At 35.3% G+C, this 15797-nt stretch overlaps 1 protein-coding gene across 2 annotated transcripts; it reads left to right on the top strand.

Annotated features, from left to right (window-relative positions):
- LOC109835912 (V-type proton ATPase subunit G1-like) lies at positions 583-10155 on the top strand. Of its 2 annotated transcripts, XR_002245729.1 has the most exons (4): positions 583-1014; positions 2495-2575; positions 9001-9065; positions 9831-10155. XR_002245729.1 is itself a non-coding variant. In XM_020403886.1 (3 exons), exons 1-3 carry the CDS (start codon positions 8781-8783, stop codon positions 9972-9974), a joined length of 267 nt encoding a protein of 88 aa, XP_020259475.1. In that variant the 5' UTR covers positions 8342-8780; the 3' UTR covers positions 9975-10155. The 2 variants fall into 2 exon arrangements, 1 of the variants encoding a protein (XP_020259475.1); XM_020403886.1 differs by lacking the exons at positions 583-1014; positions 2495-2575 and adding an exon at positions 8342-8838.

Genomic DNA, 15797 nt, shown 5'->3' with positions numbered 1-15797 from the left:
GCCATTATCCTCTGTAACTCTTACCTTCAGCATGAAATTCCCACATAATTGGGAAGTCAGTAAGGAAAATAGAAGCACTACCTAATAAACATGCACAAGTCCTAAGATCAAGATGTGGATTGTCATAAACTCTCGTACACCTGCAAAATGAAACAAAAAATAATTATTAGGATGCCTAAAATATTCAGTGCACTCGTGAGTTAGCTTTAAAGAACAAAATTTGATTAGATGCATCCGCTAGTAGAAATTTTAATTTCCTAGACGGAATATTCTAGATGGAAAAATTTCCGTCTAGGATGTAATATCCCAGGCGGAAATTTTCCGTCTAGAATATTCCGTCTAGGATATACTATTCTAGACGGAAATTTCCGTCTAGAATAATATAGTAGACCGATTTATTTATTTAATTTTTTTAAAAATTAACTAAGCATCCTAGACGGAAATATTCCGTCTGGGTTGTATCCTAGACGGAAATTTCCGTCTAGGATACTCAGGTCAGTTTTTATTAAAAAAAATAAGCCACAAGCCCTAAATTCTGCCGCCTTAACCCCCCATTCTCCTGCCTCATTCCTAAATTCTCCCGCCTCAAATCCTAAATTCCCAAATTCTCCACGCCCTCTCATTCTTCTCCTCTGTTCGAAGGCCAGAACCGCCGTCCCGTCGTCCCCCTCGATCCCGCGCCCTCCTGTCGTCCTCCTCGACATCTTCGTCCCGTCGTCCTCCTCGACATTTCGTCGTCGCCTCCCCCTCAGCTCCTCGACATCCTCCTCAGACATCGTCGTCCCGTCGTCGCCTCCCCCTAAGCCCTTCAGCTCCTCGCCGTCCCGTTGTCCTCCTCGACATTTCGTCGTCATCCTCCTTTGACATCGCCATCCCGTCATCGTCTCTCCCCTCACCTCATGCCCGAGCCCTCCCTCTCCTCTGGTATCGCAGCCCATCCTCGCCGATACGAGAGGGAAGCACCGAATCTTAGCGGAGCTCAAGAGGTTTGAACAAGAAGCTCGATTCTTGGAGGTAGTTCAAATCTCTTAATTTTGAATTGTTAGTGTAAGTTTTGTCTAGTGTAGAATTTATGCCCTAGTAATTGATGGTTAAAGTAGTTTCTTTTTTAAGAGTTACCTGCTGAGTCCTTATGGAATCATGAGCCTGTAGGAAGTGAACGATAAAATTGATGACTTACAGTTACATTGTCATTTATTTATTTTTAAATACAATCAAGCCTTGGATAACAATTTCGTGTAATTAACACAATTTCAAGAGAGATTAAGTTCTCCATAGCATTATTTGATAAAATAAGCTTGTGCAGAGCAAGACTCCTCCTTTTTGTATAGATATTTAGAGCTATCTGGATGTCCTGTTCTCTAGCCTTTATTAGAGGTTGTTAATGAGAAGTATCACAATTTACTTGATAAAAGAAAAATTGAACATGAAACTGTGTTCTTTTAAATAAAATTGCATATTTGTCACTCTGATGGTTGAAGATGTATTCTTGAAAGGAACATTATTTTTCCACGATGATGTCTAGTTGCTATCTCTGCGTCTATAACTTTTTTTCCTCCAAATCAATAATAGATTAAGTGTATTTTATTGCATAAACCTTCTGATGAATCAATGTTTTTGACCAAGCTATGATATGTGATAAGTTGTCCGGAAAACCTGGTAAAATGTAAATTATTTATTTCATCAATATTGTCATATTTAACTGTTATCATTGCTCAATTAGTTATTAATTCAGGAGAGTAAGCAAGATTTTGTACATTTGGGACTACATATTCAAGTAGTTTATGTAAAGAAGTTATATCATCTACTTAAGGTACAATCAGAGGGGAAGGACGTCTTATCATGTCATCTATTGCAAGTTTTTCTGTTCTGTCTCCAATTGTAATATATAAATAAGTTTTTCTAGTTCCACCCGGACCATCTGTAAAGAAAAATGCAAGAGTGTTTGAGAATATATTTTGGCTTAGAGTATCAAATGCATATTTTTATTGTTTGTTTAGTTTTGATATTGTAAGAATCCCCCCCATTTCATTTTGGTCGATAGTTGTTGATTTCACTACGTTATGTGTTTCAATAAGAATCCTTTGAATCTGTTATTAATTTGATTAATGATCTCGTCATTTAGTTGTTGATTTGAGGCCTGGAGGGGTTTGTAATTTGCTTCAGGTTACTAATTTCTGATGTAAATAAGTATTGAAAAACATCATGATGTATTTAGATCAAAATTATTATTGTGTTTAATTGAAGTCATTGCTTCTGTTAAGAAAGATTTGTATTTTTTTATTTAACTGCGTCGTCTTTTAGAATCTTTCATACCTGGAAACATTTCTATCTTATTTGTGATATTTTACTTATTTTATTATTTGTTGAACTGTAACTTTAATTTTAATCTTGATGGATTATTCTCTTTCTGTGCCTAACTTATTTTATTATTTGTTGAACTGTAACTTTAATTTTAATCTTGATGGATTATTCTCTTTCTGTGCCTACGCAGGTGGTAGCTCATGAGCTCGCTCATAGCTGGACGGGAAACCATATTACAAACAAGACTAATGAGTATTTCTAGCTCAATGAGGTACATATATTTATTTTATTTATAAGTTGCTTCATTGTATTTACAAAAAAGCAACCTGATGTGGCATAATTATGTACCAAAAATGTTGCAAGTGCACAACCGTGTCAAGTTATAGTATAAAGATATCGATCCACGAGGAAGGTGTTTTGTAGGAGAAAATATAAAATCGATTCTTATGTTGTGTGCGTGACAAATAGGAGTGATGAGTAAATGTGATTGTGGAGAGATAATGAGAGTGAACGTGATAGTGTGTAAATCAATGTTTTTGAGAGTGGATGTGAGTAAAAAAAATAAATGTGATCAACAAGGCAAGAAGGAAGAATGAAAAAAATCGAGAAACAAATAAAAAATTAGGAATGAAAAATAAAATTCAAGAATAAAAGAAAATACAAGAAATTAAAGATGGTGGATTCAATTATAGATATGGGTAATCTAAAATTAAACTCATTTCTTAGAAAATGGTGATTTCCTAGAGGGTTCTAGCCTAAAGGCGAATCAAACAAAATAAAAATAAACAAAAAGAAAAACTAAACCCAAGAGGGTTCTAGCCTCAAGGTGAATAGTGCAAGAAATTAAAATCTAACTACAAAATAAATTGCAAAAATCTAAACTACAAACAAAATCTAAACTACAAAATAAATTACAAGAATTAAATGCAAGAAAATCAATCTACTCTATAAGCATGAAATAAATCTAAGGCAAGAGGGTTCTAGCCTCTTGGCTATTTAACAAGAAAATAAAATCTAACTAAGCATAGAAATAAAATAAGCAATAAAAAAAATAAAAGAGAAAAAGAAAAGAAATGCAAACCTCTAAATAATTCTTCATCTCCATCTTCATCATCCAACAAAGAGAAGAAATATTTAAAGTGGTAAAAAAATTATTATTATTAATTATAACAAAAAGTTATAAATTTGGAAGGCCTTCTTAATTAAGAGTAGCCCTCCTCTCCAAAAGAAGTTTCAAAAATTTTTACACCTCTAACCTCTCACTCTCTACCCCTATTTATAGTAAACATCAGTGAATGTGAGCCATTAGATCAAAATCTTATCCAAAACAATTGATTTTCAGCCATTGAGGCGTAACAGACTTCGTTGGTATCGATGCGGGCATCGATGCCGGCATCAATGCTGGCATCGATGTCAGGCTGCTTCCTTTTTCAGCCCGCAACTTTTCTTCTCTTTGGCTTTTGGGCTGCTGCTTCCTTTTTCAGCCCGCAACTTTTCTTCTCTTTGGCTTTTGGGCTTGGGCTTTTGGTATTTTTTTCTTCATTTGGGCTTCTGTTGATGTTTTCTTCTTTTTGGTTTTGGCCTTTTGGATAATTTGACAATTGATTTTCCAATGGGCTTCTTTGTTTTATTTCTTCATTAAATCAAGGGCTTTTTGTTGAGAGATTGGAGTTTGAGATTTATTCTTCATTAACCTACAATTAAAGATAAAAACAATTATTAGTGATATATTTATTCATATTAAATAGATAATGAGGGTATAAAATTGTAATAAAATGTGATTATCAAATACCCCCACACCTAAACTTTTGCTAGTCCTCTAGCAAAGAAAATAAAATAAAAGAAAACCTAACTCACTTTCGCAGGAATCGCGGTTGTATTTAACGCATACAACAAGTCTTTAAACCCCTAGGTTACCCTAGTGGATGAGTTGTAGTCTCGTGAGGGTTTGCAGTGAATATACCCACAAAATTCGGTCAACTTACCAAATTAAAGAAGTTAGTAAATAACTAAATTTACTTGATAATTAAAGATAGTTATTACTCAAGAAAACATTTTTATATATAACTCTAAGGTATATTTCCTAGAAAATATTCTTATTATAGCAATACAAAACCAAGTCAAACTTAGAAATTTAATTTAAAAGTTTTGAAAAGAACATGCTAACTCTTTGTTTAAAATAGTATTCAAGTTGCTTGATCTAAAATATTTTCCAAGACCATATATGCAAATATAACTATATATAAAACATTTATTAGTATTTTTATTTTTTATATTATTATTATTATTAACTCTTTCTCCCTTGGTGATTTTTTTCTACTTTAACGGGCTTTCTAAGTGATCATTTAACGAGTTTTGGGCCAATGGATCCCAACCCAATTGGGCTTAGGTCATTAAGTATAAAAATACTCCTTTGGCTTAATTACTCGGTCAACTTAGGCTTTATAAGATAGAATCACATTAAATTTAAGAGTTTTTTTTTGTGACCATTTTTCACACTCTTCTTTTGTAATTTTTTTATGTATATATATTCTGAAAAATATGTAAGTCAAGTCACTTTGAAAAATTATTTTTAACTCTAAGCTAAGCATGCATTCTATTATTTTAAATAAAGATCTAAGTTAAGGCTTAAGTAAAGTATACTATTTTGAAAATTATTTCTTAAGAACTTTATTTAGAGTTATCATAAAAGGTGAACTTGAGTAAATAACAGATTAGAAAATTTAAAATTCATCAAATAAATTAATTATTACATAACTCTATCAATTTGACAAGTGACGATATTTTTATAATTTTTTTTAAGGAAAAGGAAAAAAAATGACAAAAATGCAACTAAAAATATAAAATAAAGAGAAAAAAATAACTAATACCCACCCCCACACCTAAATTTTGCATTATCCTTAATGCAAACTCTATGATGCACAAAGTAAAACAATTAAGAAGTGAAATACTTACATTTGGTCGGCTAATAAAAATCTGCAAATACCTTTGGTTTGAGGAGGATGGAATCAAAAATTTATTCTTCTTTCTTTTTTTTTCTTTTTTTTCTCTTTTTTTTTCTTTTCTTTTTTTTTCTTTTTTTCTTCTTTTTTTTCAACTGAATAAGAAACTCTCGAATGAGAGAAGAATAAATTCTTTTTATTATTTTGAAATAAACAAAACAAATAATGTAGAATGAAGTGTTCAACACGAAGTGCTCGTATTCTACATTGAATCCTACCTTATTATTGAAAATTCTTCCCCGGATTTTAAATAAATTCAGAATAATATAATCAATAATGTGAAATTCTAAGCATTTTGGGGTGTTCAATAATTCTTGCAACAAAGTAAGGTAGGTATTATTGCTGTTATGCATTTTGTATTTCTTAATGAACTCAGACTCTTGTACTGTGAAGTTTTATTTTCTAACAACCAATTCTTCTGTAGAGTTCTGAAATTTTGGTTGTTGATTATTCTCCAAGAATCTAAGTTCATCAAGAAAGAGTTCTTCAAAATTTAATTCAAAGTAGCAAATGTTTAACACAGTTTCATTATTCTCAAGGACCTGATCTGCTTCTTCTAAATACTCTAACTCTTCATCAAAAAATTCCTCAAAACTCAAATCAGACTCTTCTTCTTCTTCTTCTGATCTTTCCTGAATGTAATTTATTTCTAGAGACTGATTATTTGGCTGGTCCCCTGGATTAAAAATGTTGAGATCAGCAGTCAAATTCCCAAAGGACAGCTTCATTTGACCAGTTCTACAGTTGATGAGAGCATTAGAAGTGGCTAAGAAAGATCGTCCAAAGATGACAGGTGTCTGTTCTTTGGGATTGGAAACAGGCTGTGTTTCCAAGACTACAAAATCTACTAGAAAAATAAAATCTCCAACCTTAATTAGAACATCCTCTAACTCACCCATAGGGACCTTAACAAATCTATCAGCCAACTGTAAGGTACATTTGGTTGGGTTCAGTATACCTAGACCCAATTGCTGGTAGGCTGAATATGTAAGCAAATTGACACAGGCCCCTAAGTCTAAAAGCGCCTTATCAATGTGAGTATTACCAATGATATATGAAATGATGGGGGAACCTGGATCTTTACGTTTCAAAGGGAGCAACCGGTCTAAATCTATCAAAAGCAGGCTCAGGTTCGGGTTCAGGTTCTTGGTCATCTGAGGGGAGTGATTGTTGAATAGATTCATCAGAAGGAGAAGGAGAAGGAATTTGTACAGGATCAAGAGTTTGACTTGGAGGAGTTCTTACTTGATTATCGACCTGTCTACCTAACCGAAGTGAATGGATTGCATTCACTTGAGCTTCATAGGATGAACTGCATCCTGTGTCCTTAGGGTTGACCACGGGTTGACCACGGGTTGACTCAGAAATTTTCCTTTCTCTCTTTCACTCACGGCACTAGCTAGTTGACCAAGTTGGGATTCTAATCTAGCTATAGCTTGAGTGTTGGAATTGAGCATTTGTCCGGTTGATTGCATAAAGGAATTCAGAGTGCTGGATGTTTGAGTCAACATATTCGTGGTTTGAGTGCAGGCCTTAATTATGGTTTCCAAACCCCTTTCCAAGACATTGAGACGCCTATCCTGATCTGGACTGTGAGGAGTCTGAATTACAGCTTGATGAAGAGGAGACTGATTTTGATACGGCAGATTGGGTTGTTGAAATTGTGGATTGAAAGGAACTGTGTTTCCCCTAGGAAATTGTTGGGTTGAAGCGGGAGTGAAGTTTTGAGTTCCGAGAGAATTTCCTTGATTCCATGCAAAGTTGGGATGATTTCTCCAATCTGGATTATAGGTTGGAGAAAATGGATCATTTCTAGGGCGTTGGAATGCAGCGTTCATCTGTCCTAATGGCTGATTATTTCCTAGGAGAGGGCATTCACTAGTAGAATTCGTAGTATTGCTGACGGCAACATCCCTGACGGGAGAATGTCGTCGGCGTTGTTTATATCCCTGACGGGAATAGCCGTCAAGGATGTGGCCGTCGGTAATGGAAATTTCCCGTCAGCGATGTTTACATTGCTGACGGGAGGTCCAACATCGCTGACGGGGTGCCGTCAGCGATGTTGAATTATTTTTGGTGGGGATTTATCCCTCCAAAAATTTTATTTTTGCTCCTGAAATTCTGGTCCGCCTCTCTCAGTTCGGATTTCCCATGGAAGAAACCCCCTGCCCTCAGCTTCGCCTCCCCCAAAACCTCTTGATCCGCTCCCAAATTTCCTCTCTCCCTCTACACGAACCCTACCCCCAATACGACCTCCGCCTCCAGTTCGACCTCCGCTCTCCAAATCTCCTCTCTCCAGCTTTCCAAATCCCTAAATCTCCTCTCTCCAAATCTCGGTTCGCTATTGCCATCACCTCCCGCTCCTCTCCGACTCCACCCCCGGCGCGTCGAGGCCCCGAACCCCAGTCTCCACTTCGTCGCTCACGGCGGCACCGAACCGCTCAGACTCGCAGTGATTTCTCGCCGGACTCGCCGCGGCACCGCCCCCGAGCAACTCGCAGAGACCTCCGTCAGTGATTTTTTAATTTTTTTTTTGTGATTTTAGGTTTTGTTGTTTCTTATTTGAGACTCGATTTCTTGGATTGCTATGCAGGAGATCCAAGCTGATCTTACATTTCTTTTTTGAGTGCTGTAGTTTTGCATCTTTTTGAGTTTGAAGCACTTGGATGCATATTATTTTCAACCGAACAGGTTCATGAAGAGGTAAGAATTTGAACCAAAAAAGTAGGGTCTTTTTCAATATTGCTTGGTCTATATATCACCTTATGTTGGTGTTGTATACAAAGATTTCATTCAGTAGGCTTCTAAGATTTCAAATCCATTTGAAAGAAATTGACAGTCACTAACTTATGAGGGGCTAATACCTAAAAGTTGTAATGAAATGATACTAAGTTGTGAGCTTAAGCCAGAAATGGAAAACATTCTCTAGCATGTGGGACAAAGAGGTGTTAGTGTCTGCGGGTGAGTGTACTTGTGTGTGAGTGCCTGTGTTTGTATCTTGTCATTGCTGGGTGAATTCTGGGATGGGAGGGCGAGGTGCAAGCAGGCAGTGTATGGATGTATGATTGTGTTGGAATAATCAACTTTAGCATTTATGGAGGTCACTTTGGATGTCAGTGGTATTCATGTTTCACGGATGATGCAATTTACTCCAAGGAAATAGCTCCTTCAAGAACCTTCTGCATTTATGAAGAGGTTTATATACAATTTCTTCTAGTTATAATGTATTTTTGGCTTTACTACTTTAATTATGTTAATCTCAAATGTTGTTATAAGATAAAAGTTTTAATCTGTAACCTATAACACATTGATAAGTTCAAGATAAAGGCAGTTGGTGCTACTAATAGGCTTGGATAAATTGAGGCTCCTCGAGTGGAAGAACGGGCTCATGGCTATTCAGGATAGAGTTGTAAACTGCCACTTCAAAGCTGGATACATTTAGGCTACCTTTGAGCCATCACTTGGACATAAAATATGCTGCCACCTCCACCATGCCCCTATCTTCCATTGAAATACAGTTTTGGATGTAGAGGTATCAAAGAGCTTTCTCTTCTTTTTTTAAGGTTGAGTTGCTATTTATGTGACGAAGCCTCTAGAATGTATTGAAGCATGTGAGAGTGGTCTTTTTTGTAATTGGATTGTTTTTATCTTACATATATTTACAAACCTCATTATGGAGTCGACTTGTTTACAGGTCGAAATGATGCACAAAGCTGGTCTCATTCAAGGGGGATCACTGGAAAATGCAATGGTTTGCAGGTGCAATAGCCTTTGCTACATTTACTGTTGCTTCAGTTATTGGTGGTTGTCTCATAAATGTCGCTTTAGCGCTAACAATATTATTTATTTCATATGTCATTGGGCTTTATCTTGTTGGAAAAAGATAATATGTTACCTGCAAAATACGATGATTCATTGTCATCTTGTTATGTTTTCTTTCCTGTCTTTCCATCAATATTTTATCTTTGCATCAATATTTCTTTTCTCATAGCACAACAAACCTAATAGTACTTATTAACAAATTAAATAACAGTAATCTATATAACGGCAAGTCCAAATCAGGAAAGGCGCACTTCACTGTCTCTTTTCCCCCTTTATATTCTGGCATTTCCCTTAAAACAAATAATAACAAATTCACATAAGCATGATCGTTTTATTTACAGGCTGGTCATTCACTGCATACTGAATTTGTGCGCCACTGACATACATTGTATGGTCGAGCCAGGTCATAGTGTAATTAGGATTTAGTGTATATGAGAATCTTCCACAAGATATCAACCTTAGACTGTTTTTTACAAATGAATTGTTGTTTTTTACAAATTTTGGTATTCATTTATAATACTCTTGACAGAATTTGCACTCACTTGAATTTTTCAACTTGATCAATTCCTTCAAGTTCATCTCGTCTTAGCATTTTCTATTCTCTCACATGCCATATCGTCGGCGTGGTCTTCTTACATGCTATCTCTTATATGTGCTAGCTTGTCCACATTCTTACCCTTTTCTTATTCACTGGTATAACAGAGCAGCGGTGATTCTGGTGCTAATGTGAAGCGCCTTGAACAAGAAACTGAGAGCAAAATCCTCCAGCTGAAGGAACAATCATCACGTGTCTCTCGCGATGTGGGTGATATGCTCTTGAGGCAGGTCACAACCGTAAAGAATTAGCTTTCAGCGTGTTTATGGCTGTGAAGGAATATTCAATATATTTATGAATATATGTATGTGTTGTGAGGAAATCTCTCCCCAGATCTTATAATCTTTTTTTTTTATAGACTCGGAGTCTGTGGAAATAAGGAGCCTAGGACTCTTATAATTCCTAAATTGTCTTTGTTGACTGCAATTGTTCCTGTATCAATTGTTCAGACTAGTTGGTCTGCAATAAAATTTGTCTATGTTTTCTGTGAAGGAATTTATCATCAGTCGCTGAAATTACTTCATTTTTTGTCGGATATATATATGTATATGATGTCTTGTGGTCCCCAATCTCTGACTTGACTGTGTTGGTAGCCAGTAAATTTTTATATAACATCCCTGACGGGCTTGCCGTCGGGGATGTTTATCCCCGACGGGCTTGCCGTCAGGGATGTTTCAACATCCCCGGCATGCCCGTCGGGGATGTTATGCACATCCCTGACGGGCTTGCCGTTAGGGATGTTTCAACATCCTAGATGGCGGGCGTCGTCAGGGAAGATGCCGTCAGTAATGCTTATTACTGACGGCTGCCCGTCAGGGATGTTTCTTCCCTGACGGGACTTTTCCTGACGGCATATCCTTGACGGGAAGCCGTCAAGGATATGTATTGCTGACTGGAAATTTGAATGCAGCGTTCATCTGTTCTAACAAGGATACCCATTTTTCTACTAGTGATTCCTCTGAAACGTGGGTAGGAGACTGACAATTATGACATCCTTAGGGCAGAAACATGATTGATTTGAGCTAGAGCTCGTTCCTTAACTTCTAAAGCTTCTAACCTCCGCAGAATCGTCGTCATCTTCGCTTCAGAAGCAATGTTTGACTCCAAGGAAGGACCACTAGACTTAGAATTGAGGACTAATGAAACCCTGTCATCACAGTGTTCCCACTGTATTGTTTTCTCGGATAAACTCTCTAGAAATTCCCAAGCTTCATCTGCGTTTTTCCTCATAAAATCTCCCTAACACATCGATTCTAAAGATGTTTTTGAAGAATAGTCCAATCCTTCATATATGACTTGGCACAATCGCCATTTTTCTAGACCATGATGAGGACATTGGATTAAAAGATCTTTGAATCGGTCGAAATATTTCTAGAATGGCTCTCCCGAGATAATTTTAAAGTTTTGAATGCTGTTCCTTAGCTTTACCGTTTTGTGAATAGGGAAAATTTTCTTAAAAAAACGGTGACAAATTCATCCCAAGTTGAGATGGAATTTATCGGTAAGCTGTACAGCCATTTTTTAGCTTTATCCTTAAGAGCAAATGGAATAAATCTAAGCTTAATCGTATCTTCGGTTAATTCTCTCATTTTAATCATAATACACACTTCCTCAAATTTCAAAATAAAAATATATGCATCTTCTGTTTCATTTCCAAGGAATTTGGGAAGCATGTTTATATAATGCGGTCTAAGCTCAAAATTTTCTCCATTTGCTTCGGGGAGCCTTATGCAAGATGGAATTATATTTCTGGTGGGGTAACACATATCTTGAAGAACGGGTTGATTTGTTATTTCTTGGATTAGTTCAACACGAATTAAACGATGAGAATTATCCCTAACCCAAGTTTGCATATACCAAAACAACTTCTTTTTATAAATTTTTTTTTCTTCTAAAGAAAGAAAGAAAATTAGTTTTTTTTTATTAGAAGAAAAAGAAAAATCCTAACTAAAACAAATCAAAGCAATCACTTTTTTAATCACTCTAATTCTAGGGTTAGCTTAACTCAACTAGACCAGCTCCTAACCAAAAACTCCTACAGTGAAAAGATTAAAGTTTTACCCAGGTAGTTAGCCAGGTAAGGATAGTACTAGAGGGTGATCAAAGATCAATTAAGTACCTCTTTCCTTGCGGAGCGCTTTACGCAACCCCTAAACCTTGCCTTAGACACCAACTAATCTGAGAAAACTTAAACCGGTTCACTTAAGGATTTCTTGTTCCTTATTGAGCTCGAATCCTTAGGGGCCAACGTCTAATGAGTTTTAGAAGGCTTGGGTTTGTGAAGTGAGGAATTAGTGATTTTTGGGCTAAGAAAAGGGTGATGAAATCCCTCACCTTATCTTGATTATGGGGTTTTGCCCTTAAAAATATTTTTAAGTGTGTGCCAAATCAAGATGCTCAAATCACTTGGTGAATTCCTACACTATATGAAATGCAACCCTATGAATTAAAAGAAACTAAAAAGGATGGAAGAAAAAAAATCTTTTTCTTTTTTTTAATTAGGGTATCTGTCTGGTTCCTTTCTGTTTCCTGTAATTCTTCACACAAAACCTTACAGTAAACGACCTCCGTTCTTTTCTATGAAATTCATTCTCAATCAACTTACCTTGTTCTTAATGGGACCAAGGATCCCCGGAGGAAGTTTGATGCGGCATAAACATGTACCAAAAAGGTTGCAAGTACACAACCGTGTCAAGTTATAGTATAAATATATCGATCCACGAGGAAGGTGTTTTGTAAAAGAAAATATAAAATCGTTTTTTATGTTGTGTGCGTGACAAATAGGAGTGATGAGTGAATGTGATTGTGGAGAGATAATGAGAGTGAACGTGATAGTGTGTAAATCAATGTTTTTGAGAGTGGATGTGAGTAAAAAAAATAAATATGATCAACAAGGCAAGAAGGAAGAATGAAAAAAATTAAGAAACAAATAAAAAATCAAGAATGGAAAATAAAATTCAAGAATAAAAGAAAATGTAAGAAATTAAAGATGGTGGATTCAATTATAGATATGGGTAATCTAAAATTGAACCAACTTCTTAGAAAAGGGTGATTTCCTAGAGGGTTCTAGCCTAAAGACGAATCAAACAAAATAAAAATAAGTAAAAAGAAAAACTAAACCCAAAAGGGTTCTAGCCTCAAGGTGAATAGTGCAAGAAATTAAAATCTAACTATAAAATAAATTGTAAAATCTAAACTACAAAATAAATTGTAAGAATTAAATACAAGAAAATAAATCTACTCTATAAGCATGAAATAAATCTAAGGCAAGAGGGTTCTAGCCTCTTGGCTATTTAACAAGAAAATAAAATCTAATTATAAGCATAGAAATAAATCTAAACTAATAAGTAATAAAAAAGAAATAAAAGAGAAAAAGGAAAGAAATGCAAACCTCTAAATAATTCTTCATCTCCATCTTCATCATCCAACAAAGAGAAGAAATATTTAAAGTGGTGAAAAAATTATTATTATTAATTGTAATAAAAAGTTACAAATTTGGAAGGCCTTCTCAATTAGGAGTAGCTCTCCTCTCTAAAAAGAGTTACAAAAATTTTCACATCTCTAACCCCTCACTTTCTACCCCTATTTATAGTAAACATCAGTGAATGTGAGCTATTGGATCAAAATCTTATCCAAAACAATTGATTTTCAGCCATTGAAGCGTAACAGACTCCGTTGGTATCGATGCCAGCATCGATACAGGCATCGATGCTGGCATCGATGCCGGCATCGATGCTGGCATCGATGTCAGGCTGCTTCCTTTTTCAGCCCGCAACTTTTCTTCTCTTTGGCTTTTGGGCTTGGGCTTTTGGTATTTTTTTTCTTCATTTGGGCTTCTGTTGATGTTTTCTTCTTTTTGGTTTTGGCCTTTTCGATAATTTGGCAATTGATTTTCCAATGAGCTTCTTTGCTTTATTTCTTCATTAAATCAAGGGCTTTTTGTTGAGAGATTGGAGTTTGAGATTTATTCTTCATTAACCTGCAATTAAAGATAAAAACAATTATTAGTGGTATATTTATTCATATTAAATAGATAATGAGGGTATAAAATTGTAATAAAATATGATTATCACAACCTTTTACAATCCTATTACTCTAATGTACCCTACGAAGAAATTTTGTTCACGAGCATGTAAGTTTATGAGTTAAAATCTTGCAAGGGGCTGCAAAACTATTCTCAAAAAGTTATTCGATTCAATACATTATATTTATTTCATATAGTCCATATATCTATTCTTTAGATGAATAAATTAATGAAATTATGCCTCCTGGTACGTGATTTTTAAATTACAGGGTTTCACGACATATGCAGAGAGGAGAATTGGCGAGGCAGTGCAAGGAAAGGAACGAGCGACTCTAAATATTGGGATTGGATGGAGGGGTTTGAATGACAAGATGGAGAGGTTTTAAGGATAATATGGAGTTCACAAAGCTAAAGCAGAATCAGCAGGGAGTGGATCCTGATGATGTTTATTCTCAAGTGCCATATGAGAAAGGGTTTCAATGTTCCTGGAATAGAGAATCAGATTGATCTTAAGCTGTGGGTCGAAGGTACAGGGATCCCTCCTGATGCAGTTTATGTAAAAGTTTGTAAACAATTTATGTATCTCTCTAATATTTTGGTGAATGTATTATTTGAATATAATTGGATTTGATATTGGAATACAATTAGATTGTGTTGGATATGAATAAAATTTGTTATTGTTCAATATTGTGTACATGTACTCAAAGTAGATTCAGTAAAAAAAAAACTACTGTAGCATAGCATCGTAGACGGAAATTCCGTCTATGATGCTTATTTTGATTAAAAAAATTGAAAAAAGCTTCTAGACAGAAATTCCGTCTAGGATGAGTATCCTAGAAGGAAATTTTCGTCTAGAATACCCATCCTAGATGGAATTTTTTTTCCGTCTAGGATGTAGTATTCTAGACAAAAATTCCGTCTAGGATAATCCGTCTAGGATGTATTCTAGACGGTTTTGAATTCCGCCTAAAATAATCCGTCTGGGATGTATTCTAGAAGGAATTTCGGTCTAGAAAATTACATCCTAGACGGAAACATCCTAGACGCGTATTCTAGACGGAATTCTGTCTAGAATACTCATTCTAAACGGAATTCTGATTTTTCTAGACGGAATTTTCCGTCTAGGATGCCTCATTTTTTACTTGTGATCTAAATCCCTGCATGTTTAATCATTTTACATTGTAGAGTGTACATTATTCAAAAAATTATAGAAAAAAATATCTCATAATATAGTGTAACAAACCTATATACTTTTTCATTGTAATATTTTACTTTTTCAGAAGGTTTTCTCATAATATAGCGTAACAAACCTTCTGAAAAAATATCTCTAGGCATGACCAACTTTACTTTCCCACCTAATAGAAAGTGTCTGGTGGACCATCTTGATCCAACCTAATAGCAAGGTTAGATGATAAATTATATTATTAGCAGAAGATTGTGATATGGAACGTGCATCAGATAATTGTTCATGTTGTGGTTTTAAAAGCAATCTTTGTAATAATTAAGAGCTCATCAAATCCATTATGGTTTTCCATCTTCAAGAATCAAGACATCCGACATAATTTGATTCCAGGGGAGGCTTGTTTCAATCTGTCTATCCAGGTTCTCGATAACATACTAAAGATAAGATCTAAGTAGTTAAGTAAACCAAATATTTATTGAGCTCACGATGATTCATGGTTAACTTCATATATTGTAACATTGTCTTTAACATTACTTACGAAATTACTTTTGAATCAATTTTCAATGAGCATTTTCATTAATTCAAATCTATTTACAAATGATCCACTAGATTCATGAACATCTCATCTCCCACATCTCTGCTCACAAACCCTAACCCGGAAAACCAATATGTTGACTCCCCATAGACCAATTATGTGGTAGTGAAATTAAAATTCTTAGATCGCGCCTAACCCGGAAAACCAATATGTTGACTCCCCATAGACCAATTATGTGGTAGTGAAATTAAAATTCTTAGATCGCGAAAACCAATATGTTGACTCCCCATAGACCAATTATGTGGTAGTGAAATTAAAATTCTTAGATCGCG

Source organism: Asparagus officinalis, chromosome 4 (genome assembly GCF_001876935.1).
Source record: "Asparagus officinalis chromosome 4, Aspof.V1, whole genome shotgun sequence".
Classification (NCBI taxonomy): domain Eukaryota; kingdom Viridiplantae; phylum Streptophyta; class Magnoliopsida; order Asparagales; family Asparagaceae; genus Asparagus; species Asparagus officinalis.
Note: the sequence above shows the minus strand (reverse complement) of the source record. Positions and strands in the feature narration are given on the sequence as shown.